The sequence below is a fragment of the Panthera tigris genome, chromosome C2 (genome assembly GCF_018350195.1).
Source record: "Panthera tigris isolate Pti1 chromosome C2, P.tigris_Pti1_mat1.1, whole genome shotgun sequence".
NCBI classification, from domain to species: domain Eukaryota; kingdom Metazoa; phylum Chordata; class Mammalia; order Carnivora; family Felidae; genus Panthera; species Panthera tigris.
The window spans coordinates 28585865-28598119 of NC_056668.1; the positions used below are offsets into that span (position 1 = coordinate 28585865).

General features: G+C 34.3%; 1 protein-coding gene across 1 annotated transcript in view; it reads left to right on the forward strand.

The window, feature by feature from the left end:
* Nucleotides 1–12255, forward strand: part of SAMSN1 (SAM domain, SH3 domain and nuclear localization signals 1) — a 49421-nt gene that overhangs the window by 18518 nt on the left and 18648 nt on the right. Inside the window, exons 2-4 of the mRNA XM_007088704.3 lie at nucleotides 3156–3227; nucleotides 6678–6827; nucleotides 11391–11520. Coding sequence (XP_007088766.2) covers nucleotides 3156–3227; nucleotides 6678–6827; nucleotides 11391–11520 — 352 coding nt within the window. The remainder of the gene's footprint in view (nucleotides 1–3155; nucleotides 3228–6677; nucleotides 6828–11390; nucleotides 11521–12255) is intronic.

Sequence of the window (12255 nt, forward strand, 5' to 3'; positions counted from 1 at the left end):
CCGCCAGTGCAGAGCCTGATGAGGGGCTTGAACTCATAGGAACTATGAGATCACAACCTGACCTAAAATCAAGAGTCGGACACTTAACTGACTGAGTCACCCAGGTGCCCCCCTACCTCAGGATTGTTTTTATTTTATTTTATTTACTTCTGCTAAAAATATGTAAAAGTTACATAGTTTTAAAGTCAAATCTACAAAACAAGGTACATTCATTTTGCCCCATTTCTCTAAGAAAGAAAATATGTATTTGCCTGTATTAAAACTTAAGCATATATTTAAATCCTTAGATAAGTGGCAGCCTGCTACGTACATTTTTCTCTACATACATTTGGCTTTTTTCACTTACACTATATCCTGGAGATCATTCCATAGTAGTATAAAGAGATACATTTTAACTTTCTACAGTTGTATTGTTTTATTGTTTGGATTTACCATAAATCATTCAACCTATCTTGACGAAGATTAGGGTTTACAGCTTTTTTATAATATAGAAATTTTACAATGAATGTGGATGTGTAAATCAGTTTATAGCTAAGAGTATCTCTGGTATACTCTGGTATATGGAATTCCTGGGTCAAAGGGCAAATATATATGTCATTTTGTTAGTTTTGCCAAATTACCCTCCATAAATGTTGTGCCATTTTACAAATGCATATCTAATTGCAGAAGGAAAAATTGCATAAATAGAGAAAGAGTGGAATTAAAACTAAATATTATCTAATGTCAACAGAAACAAAGACTTATCTGAAACATGAATTGCAGTTTTATTTAAGTTACTGTTCCCATTGATAGCTATTCGTTTATATAACGGCTCTGTCTTGATGGGAGCTTCTGTCACAAGATAATATTTGCTAAAGCTAATCCATTATGATTATAATGCAAAATTATTGATATTCAAATACATTCTCATTTATCAAGGACTATTATCTGGGAAGCCAGCTTGCTTCCACATGATTCACCTTTTTGTTAGAAACTTAATAGGACAAATTATAAATTTGTTCGTTGTGCATACCTCATAGTAGGCATTAGCCCTTTCATCATAAGCCGTAACCTATACATTATGAAACCACCTCAGAAAGTCACTAACTTTTAGACTAGAGAATAATGAAATTTTTAAAACAGCATTTTAAATGCTTTGATTCGCTTCTTAACGGTGTCTTATCATGGATTGATATTATACTCCTCTGGCTTAAAGCTGTCGAGTGATTCACAATGAGATGACTGACAAAACCCAAAGTAATAGTCTAGAGACTTCTTAAGCCACTACTTCTAAATCTGCTTCTCTTTATTGATATAATGAGGGGAGAATTAATTTTAAAAGGTGGTGACTATTGATTACTTAATGGCAGAAGATAGTGTTGAGAAATGCTGAAGTGAGCCTATTCTGTGCCCTCCTGGGCAACAGGACCCATTATCCAGTGGTGGAAATCATGCTGTAACCCTCATTAATATTTAATAGGCAGGACACAGGCTGGATGCAGGCTACAAAATTGCCCCAGGCATAGGCTCCAATAGGCCATCAGAATGTTTCAAGTATATAAGAGTAACAGATTTCCCTGTGTTCAGATTGTTTATAAGCAGGACAACAATACATTCAATTCCCTTTCGTGATCTCTGGGCGGTGATAGCCTCATGGAAATGCCTACTAGGCAGGTTGAAGTGATTAATGCTCGGGAAGTCATTCTAGGTTAGTCAGCCCTGCATGAGAAGACTTCGTATTTTCCAGTGTGGTTCTCAGTCTCAGCCCTTGTCTTTCTCTCTTCTCTCCACAAGCCGAAGGGCTGGTTCAGCAGGGGTGGCGAGTCAGCAAAAGGCGTTAATTGTGTCTAACACAGCCAGCATCCTCCGAGCGGTATTATGTATCACACTGTCTATCAAGCTAACCCCTTGTCACACGTCAGGATCTTTTTATTTTCAGCTCATTTAAAAGGGAAACAGGGAGTTTCAAAGATAGCTGGTGGGGAAACATAAGTCTAAGAGTGCGTGGAAGAAGGAAGAGCCTTTGAAACTGACTTGAACTAATCTGGGCTGTGACTTCTGAAAAGACAATACAAGGTTTTATCAATTACAGACGCCCATTGTTAACTTTTCAAATCACCAGGTTGTTTTGCAATACCACCAGCTTGTTTTGAAAATATCATAAGATTGGAATGAAGTTAAGTTCTCTGTATAGAACATATTCTGAGGATTTATGGATACATAAAGGGCATAATATCAGATAGCCACCATTCCAAACAATGGATAAAAGTAAACAGGCGGTAAAGACACATCAGTGTTTTGACTCCATGACCCTAACGATTGTTGAACATGTATTTAGGATAATAATTTACTTTGTAACATATCAGGGATTATTTATAATTACCTGCCTAGAATGAGTTACATACATGAGAATAAAAATTTAGTTTTGTAGGCAAAAAGTATCCAAGGGAACAAGTCTTCCATTAACGTGTTGAGCTTTTTGTCAAAACCAGTGAATGAAATTTCCCCAGAGGTCTCATTTTATTCCATGTTAAATGTGGACAAGTCTGTTTTACTCCCAGCCTTAGACTGTGTACGCCTAAACGCTGCTCTCAATTTATGAACAGGTCTCGGTGTATGCCTTCTCTTTCCGACACCAAGTGGAGAGTCTCAAATGATCAAGTTATCAGTGATAAATGTATTTGTGTTCAGTTTTGGCTTTTTGACAAATATGATCTTTATGAGGCATATTGATGGATCTACTTAGATGTCTGTGTTTGTTTAGCTGTTATATATTTATTAGTCGGTTAGTTCTCAATTCTTGCCATTCCCTCATGGAAATAAGTTTGTGGTTGACTCACTTCAAGAAGGCTCAGCTTAGAATTCTTAGATTCTTCAGCTGCCATTCCCAAGAGCAGAAGTAACACTATCAATTGAAAATAATGTAATAGATTTTCTCCAAGGTGCTTAACACTATAGCATAAAACATATGAAGGCATTTAATCAACCGTAAATATTATAATGTTAATAATAGTTATACCTTCGGTGCCTTTAGATATTCCAGAGAGAAAGTTTTTTTAATCCGATCATTGCACTATACTGACACTTATTGAACCATAATCTAATATATTTAGCAATTTTATCAGCGGAAGTCACAAATCCTAAATGCCCTTTCCTTTCTCTTTCCTATTTTATAGCGCAGCAGCAGTTTTGGGAATTTCGATCGTTTTCGGAATCATTCCATTTCAAAACCAGATGATTCAACTGAGGTTAGTATTTTTGTTACAATTGTAGGCAAACACATTATGAAAAATTATGAAGCCAATATCACTTTTGCAAAGTACAGTAAGAAAAATAAGTGTATTTGAAAATCACAGTCCTGCCAATATTTTTATGATAAATGAACAAACAATTTAGTACCTAATACCATGCTGGGTGTTAAAAGTCAACAGCTATCTAAGAAACCTAACATATTAGGAAAAGCAGAACATGAACTTATGAAGAGAGTTACAATGTAAAGTAATACAGATATTCCCAAATTTTCTGAGCATTTCCACAATAAAACAATGTATATGTTAAATTTTATGTAAGTTGTAATTGCTTTAATTTAATTGCATAATTAAATGGCTTAGTTGTAAGTTTGTCAAGGAGAGCATACAGTTGTTCAGTTGTACTCACATTTCCACCATATGCATTTAAATGTCTCATAGGTGACCATTACATACACGTTTGCAAATCATGAACACTTTAGATGTAGCACGAGAAAAGCTTCCCATAAAATTAAGTGTAAATAATAATAATAGTAATAGTTCTAATAATATCTACATTTAATTGAATACATCATCATATAAGCACAACACTAAACACTTTACCTACCTATAGTGTAGGAACTATTAACATTACTATTTTACCATTGAAGAAAGACATTTCATTGAGGAAAATTACTTCTAAATTACACAGTTAATAAATGACAAAGACAGAAGTCAGTTTCTTGTCTGACTTCAAGTTTGCCATTCTTTTATACTATCTCACAAACGAAAGGTCAACTGTGATAAGTGATTAATGAAAGGTATAACAACTAATAAAATGATAAAAAGGAGGTTATATATTGAGAAAACTAAGAATACATGTTTATCATTGAACGTGATTCAACAACTCCACATGTGATACATTTTAGATCAGTAGGTTTTGGAGCTTACCTATTTCTTAGTTACTCATTGTCATTATTGTATGCTTACTTTTTGTTTTTTGTAAGGAATTTTTCCATTTACCATATCTAATTTCTCAACATACTTTTCAGGTTCTTATGTGTATATATCTATAATATTTTTAAATAATTTTATTTCAGTGGTGGAAATTCTAAACAAAAGAAATTAAAATAGAATGGCATCTATTATTACTTTCTAAATATATCCATTAGTATACATATATGCACGTGGGTATAATATATCCCCTTTTATACATATGTATATTACATATATCGTCTTTTATCCATATATATATATATATATATATATATATATATATATATTTATATACACAGACCTATGTGAGAAAGCGTATATTTCATTTCCAATTATAATCTTATATACACTTTCAATTTTCCATAACCACACATAGATATATTCTATTACTATTTACTTTATAATTCTAGAGTTAACCTGTAAAAGTAGTTTAGGCTCATTCAGGTTCATTGATTAGGAATGGTGACTTAGTAATTTGTGAAAGAATTTAGTGAACCTGAAAAAGTAGTTCACACATTTTTCAGCAATTCAGCATTCATTCATTTAACAAGTGTTTATTAACACCTACTCTATGACAGGGTTTCCAGTAGGCACTCAGAAATTACTACTGCAATAACCGATGAAGATCCCTAATACATGAAGCCTAAAGTCTAGAGGGAGAGACAGATCTTAGAAAAGCAACAACAATTGTAAATAAATACCTAATAAAGTTGTAATCCAGGCTATGAAAGAGAACAGTATAGAAAAATGTGCAAGTTTAAAATATGCTGAGGTAGTTTCTTCGAAACTTCTGTAAAGAATGATAGTAAAACCTAAAATTACAAATATTTGTGATACTTTTTTGATGCTTAGGCAATGGTAATTTAACACTGGTGGTAATAAAAAATATACTTTCTTATTTATTTAATTATTATTATTTTTTAAGTTTGTAGTTTTACAAAGAAGGTAGAGTTTACATAGGGAGAAGAGAGAAGAAAAGGGCTAACTTTAAAATTTTAAAGTGTTTCCAAGTTATATTTTATTCAGGGCTTTTGGATTAAGCAAAAACTCTTTGCCTTTATAACCTTGAATGTAGAAATTAATAAAGTTCAATAAGTACTTAAATTGGCTGTCCATTCATATTTATCACAGGCAATTTGGGGTAAGATACGAAGCAAAACATAATATTTATTAATAATGATGTTAATTTTGTGGTTAAACCTTCATATTAAAATATTCATGTTCACTAAAGAGAAGTTTCCCTGATTTCTGTATATGCAAGAAATATCTGGCTGTCCATCCACTGAGAATGGTGGGCAATGCTTAGATGACCTTAAAGGGTCTTTTCTTGCCAATCTGAGATATTAAGGATATATAACCCAAGTATGTCCTTCAAGAAAAAAAAGTCACTCCAAAGTTCTACATGAGAAGTTTAACTTATTCAAAAAATATTGTCAGTTCCTGGAAGTATTCTAGACATTTAGAATAAGTAAGAAATACAAAATCTCTAGTCTCATGGAGCCTATCTCGTAGTGGGAGATGCAGGCAATAATCAATCAGAGAAACAAATATATTATCAGGTAATGTTAAATACTTAGAAGAATAAATTACATGTTAACTACTTGAAGATTTTTGTACCAATGGCTGGACGAAGTTCATATTTACTATTGCTTGACAATGTGGGAAATATGTATGGGATACTTACCTGAAAGATAAAAAAAAATGCACTTTCTCAGTGGATTTACTTAATTCCATAACTTTTTAAGAAATGGCCATTTCTATTTCTATAAGGATCAAGAGGATATTTTAAGGCCCACTATACCCTTTCTAAAGCCTCCAATAAAGTATCTCCCATCTCTGTAGACTTAGCCACTCATTATTCCTGGCATTTAATTCTATTTTTGGCATCTCAAAATGGGTAAAACTAAAGTGGCTCTACTGTACAGGTATTTAAAGAATAGCTAAATTCTTTAAAAAAATTTAGATGTGAAGCTCAGGTCCTTCGACATCAGAAGTTTGATTTTCTGAATTCATAACACATGTAACCAGGCTTAGACAACTTTAAAAATATGTATTATGTCCAGATTGAAACTTTGGAAGCTGCGGTATACGATGTATATGAAGTTCACAAATTTGGAATCTTCCCTCTAATAATGTTTTCAAATAAATGATTTTTATTGCTTTATTATTTCATCTTTTATTTTTTATTTTTTTAAAATTTACACCCAAATTAGTTAGCATATAGTGCAACAATGATTTCAGGAGTAGATTCCTTAGTGCCCCTTACTCATTTAGCCCATTCCCCCTCCCACAACCCCTCCTATAACCCTCAGTTTGTTCTCCATATTTATGACTCTCTTCTGTTTTGTCCCCCTCTCTGTTTTTATATTATTTTTGTCTCCCTTCCATTATGTTCATCTGTTTAGTCTCTTAAAGTCCTCATATGAGTGAAGTCATATGATTTTTATTCTATCTTTTGTAAACTATCCTAACTAGGTGTATGAAGGGGAATCCATAAATGAAAATGGAGAACAAAATAAAACTTCAAATAATGGAGGAAGTTTAGGGAAAAAAATGAGAGCTATTTCCTGGACAATGAAGAAAAAAGTGGGTAAAAAATACATCAAAGCCCTTTCTGAGGAAAAGGTAAGCACCCTCTGTTAATCATGTGTATTTTTCTGTTAAATTTTTTCTTAAAATAGCCAAAGATTCTTCTTATAGACATAGAATTACTTGATGTTTTAGGGAGGACTTCAAACATCTGTTTTCTCCCTCAATAATTTGTCCCAGAAGTTGGATGGAAAACAACAACAACAACATTATTACTCCTATTTTAATAGAGGAAACAGACACTTGGAAAGATCACACATATAGTACATGAAGAACAGTATGTCATATGTTGTAACAAACATCAGTGCTTCATTTATTTTTATTGCCAACTAAGATTCCATTTTATAGGGAAACTAGATTTTATTTTTCCTTTCATCAGTTGATAGACATTTGGGTTGTTTCCACTTTCTGGCCATTGTAAATAATGCTGCTATAAATATTCGTATGTGAGTTTTCGTGTGGAGATATTCTTTCATTTCTCTTGGGAATATGGTAACTATCTGATATTTTGAGAAATTAGCAACTGCTTACCCAAGCAGTTGATCATTTTACACTCCCACTAGCAATGTGTGAACATCCCAATATCTGCACATGCTTGTCAGCACTTGTTACTGTCTTTTTGTTGCTAGCCATCCTAATGGGTGTGAAGTGAAATCTCAATATGGCTTTGATTTGTACTTCCCTGATGACTAAGGATGTTGGGAATCTTTCATGTTCTTATGAGCCATTTGTATATATCTTCTTTAAAGGAATGTCTATTCAAATATTTTCCCACTTTATAATTGGGTTATTTGGGTTTTTTAAAGTTTATCTATTTTTGAGAGAGAGAGTGAGAGAGAGAGAGAAAGGGAGGGACAGAGACAGAGAGGGAGAGAGAGAATCCCAAGCAGGCTCCATGCTGTCAGGGCAGAGCTTGACGTGGGCCTTGATCTCAGGAACCATGAGATTGTGACCTGAGTCAAAATCAAGTGTCAGATGCTTAACCAGCTGAGCCACCCAGGCACCTTGGGTTATTTATTTATTTATTTTTTACTGTTGACATTAAAGTTTTTAAAAATATGTTCTGGATACAGGTCCTTATCAGATATATGATTTGCAGTATGATATATTTTCTCCCATTCTGTGCATTGTATTTTCATTTTTTTGATGGTAACATTTGCAGCACAAATGTTTATAATTTGATGTAGCCCAACTGATCTTTTTTTTCTCATTTGAACTTTAAGTATTGTATTTAAAAAAAAAAAAAAAAAACTATTGCTTAACCTAAGGTTCCAAAGATTTACTCCTGTGTTTTCTTCTAAGAGTTTATAGTTGTACTTCTTAAATTTTGGTGTATGGTCTACTAATTTTTCTATGGAATATAGTAGGAGTCCAACTTCCTTCTTTTGAATGTGTATATCCAGTTGTCTCAACACTAATTTGGTAAAAAGACAACTATTTTCCTATTGTATTTTCTTGGCACCCTTGTTGAAAATCAGTTGATAATAAATACATGGCCAGGGGCGCCTGGGTGGCGCAGTCGGTTAAGCGTCCGACTTCAGCCAGGTCACGATCTCAACGGTCCATGAGTTCGAGCCCCGCGTCAGGCTCTGGGCTGATGGCTCGGAGCCTGGAGCCTGTTTCCGATTCTGTGTCTCCCTCTCTCTCTGCCCCTCCCCCGTTCATGCTCTGTCTCTCTCTGTCCCAAAAATAAATAAAAAACGTTGAAAAAAAAATTTAAAAAAAAATACATGGCCATAATTATGGGTAATAAATATAGGGGTTAATTTCTGACTCTCAATTCTATTACATTGATATGAATGTCTTATGTCCATTCTCTTTTTAACCCCTTTTAATAGGACTTCTGTCCCCAGTACTCCATTAAAACAGTAGTCACAATCAGTGTTGACCTCTGTGTGGTCAAATTCACTGATAACTTTTCTTTCTTCTTACATTACTTTTCAACTCTATTTGACAAGTGATGATTTCAATACATATTAAACATCATCTTTTCTTGGTTCATCTAACTGAGTGTTCTTCTGGCTTTCTTTCTTTCTCAGAGTTTCCTTTCTTGGCTTTGCTTTTTTTTCCTGTCTCTCTAAATATTGAGTCTTCCTGAGGCTTGTTCCTAGATGCTCTACTCAATGTACTCTCTCCTCCTAAGTGATCTCATCCAATGTCATGACTGCTTTTCATAATTATATCTTTAGCTATGACATCTTATCTGTTGTGTTTAAACAACCACTTGTGAATTTGATATCATCACTTAAATGTACAATAGATACTGGAACCCAATATATCCCAAACTGGATTATTAATTCTCTATGCTCTACCAAAAAAAATGTTTCTTGTCCAGTCTTCCTAGTAGTAATAGACAACACTACCATAACACTACCATAACTCTAGATGCAAGGAAGGAAAGGAAAGGAAAGGAGAGGAGAGGAGAGGAGAGGAGAGGAGAGGAGAGGAGGAGAGGAGAGGAGAGGAGAGGAGAAAGAAGCCTAAGAATCATTCAAAACTCCTTCTTTCTCTCATTTTTCACACTAATTCATCAGCACATCCTCTTGGTTCAAACTTCAAAGCATTATCTAAAACCCCTAATTCCTCCATGTAAACTATTCCTGCTTTAGACAAACAAATAAACAAAAACAATAACAACTTCTCTTGCCTCGAGTACCATAATAATCACCTAATTGGTTGTCTTTCTTCCATTCTTTCCTCCATAAAAACCATTCTCTAATGAAAGCTAGAAAGACCTCTGAAAAGTAGAATTCTGAATACATCACTCCCCTTGATTAAATTTTTTTACAATGCCTTCACAATGCATTCTTTTACTATGGTATGTTCATTCCAGTGCTCTGAGAAACAGAGCCCAGGAAAGGAATAGACACACCAAAGATTATTGGGGAAAATGTGAAGGATAAAGTAGTGAAAGAATAAATGGGTAGGGAAAGCTTTCAGACTACAGTGCAAGTTTGACACCTGTGAAAGGAGAGGAACAAAGCTTTAGCCAGATTGGTAGACAGTCCTTCAACCAAAGTTTTTCACTAGAGGAGACCGATATCCTCCCAGATCGACTCAAATGGTACCCACATTGTTTCAGTGATTTGCAGAGAGCATGGCTTCCATGCAGACACAGTGGTGGATTCGGTAGCTGGGCTGTTGGCAAAGAAGGGTCCTGCAGCAAAAGATCTGAGTGGCACATTTCCATGACCACCACACATGGTCTATAAAGCTCTCCCTTATCTGGTTCCAGTCTCCATCTCACAGCTCATCTCCTAAAACTGTCCCTGCTTTCACTCAGCTCCAGCTACATTGGCTTTGTCTTCCTGTCCATAACCCAAACTAATTCTGAATTTAATTATTTTGTTCTTGCTTTTCCTTTTTCTTAGAAAACTGCCTCCAAATCTTCACATATGTTATATCTTAGCATTCAGGTTAAAACTTCAGAACATAAATTACCTTATAGAGGAAGTCTTTGGAGACTACTCCATCTAAACCAGCTATCCTTCCCCAACCTTAATCTTAGTATCTAATCCTCTGATATCATTGTTTTATTTCCTTCGTAGCACCTATTCTCTGCAATTTTCTTGCCCATTTTGTTTATACACATGTCCCCAAACACAACACACACACACACATACACACACACACACACATACACACACACACACACACACACACACACACACGGCCCATCACACTAAACGTACTTTATTAGAGCAGGGACCCTGTTACCTTGTTTGCTATGGTATCTCTAGTTCCAAAAAACATGAGAGGTACTTACAAGGTATTCTATAAACATATGGGGAATGACTGAACAAGTGAATAAAAGAATGGATAAAAGCAGAGAATCAAACTGAATACATAGCATATATGTATTCTGAAACTTCATCAATGTTTAGAAATGCTCATAAATGAGGAATATTGAATTACATTTTGATGAATATTAAGAAATGTATAGGTTTTGTCCAAAAATCTGAATATGGAAGATATTTGAGATGTTTTCAAGCAGATGTAATTTGTTTTGAAATTGTCTGTCTTTCCTAATTTTATGCGGGATTTGCTTTTCACTTGACTAGGTGTGCAAGCACGGTATGAGATTTGTAAAGCTTCTTAGATAAGCTTTGCTTTAGAATTGCAAAATGTGCATGTTTTATTCATATCTAGTGATCTGGTAGGGTGCAAATAACTGACATGAAACAACTATGCAGAATTTAAACTTGTAATATCAGATCTCAAAGGATTAGTAATGGTGGTAAATAGATGATAAGAACATGAAGAAGAAATAAAAATGCTTTCACGGATAAAGCATAGATGTTAATAAATCTAACATTTCTGATTAAATAGTCTTGATGTGATATTCATCCTAATTTACAAATGAACTATTATAATTTCAGTTGAATTCCATAATGTGGAATGTTTCATCTAAAGAATTTTTCCAAGTATAATATGTTTTGCTAGAAATTGAACTAAAGATTAATGACTCTCATATTTTATGCTGATGTATTCCTAAGCATTTTATTGCTAAAATATGTCTCGTTTGTTAAATCAATGCACACAGTGAATATCTCCAAGGAAATCAGTTCTCTGCACTTAACCTCTGATGTTTTTCTGAAGGATGAGGAGGATGGAGAGGATACCCTCCCATACCGGAACAGTGACCCAATGATTGGATCTCACACAGAGAAGATCTCCCTCGAAGCCAGTGACTCCATGGATAGTCTCTACAGTGGGCGGAGTTCATCAAGTAAGGCTATAGAATAAGGGACAACTGGGAGGTCTGAGTTAATTAAAAACAGATTTTAACTATAGAGAACAAACTGATGGTTACCAGAGGGAAGGTGGGTGGGGAAACGGATGACGTAAGTGATAGGGATTAAAGAGTACATTTATCTTGATGAGTTCTGTGTAATGTACTGAAGTGTTGAATCACTATGTTGTATACCTGAAACTGATATAACATTGGATGTTAATACTACCAGAATTAAAATAAAAAACAATGCAAAAGAAACAAATTGCAAAGGAAAAACAATAGATTTGGGGCTCATCACATTAGCAACAAGGTTCCATCTACTTCATAAGAGAAATAGTGAAAATGTAGGATGTGATGAATCCATAAAATTGCTATTGTTTAAAATGATATACAACATATTAGATAGAATTATGAATTATTTTGAAACTTAATTTTGTAGTTGGCAGGGCTTTCAGGGGTATGTCTCAAAAAGATCACGTTGGGTAACTAAATCCTCATCCTTAAGATAAAAAAATGTATGCTTGGGAGAACTAGGATTATCTTGCGTCATAATTACTAACATGAGTTGAAGAATTCAGAAAAACAAAATCCTGTTTTCTATCTCTTCTTCCCTCCCTCTCCCTTCTTTTCCTTTTCTTTATTCCTCCTTTTATTTTCCTTCCTTTCTTCTTTCCTCTTTCTTTTTTCTTCTCTCCTTCCTCCCACCCTCCCCTTCCCTTTCTTTCTTTC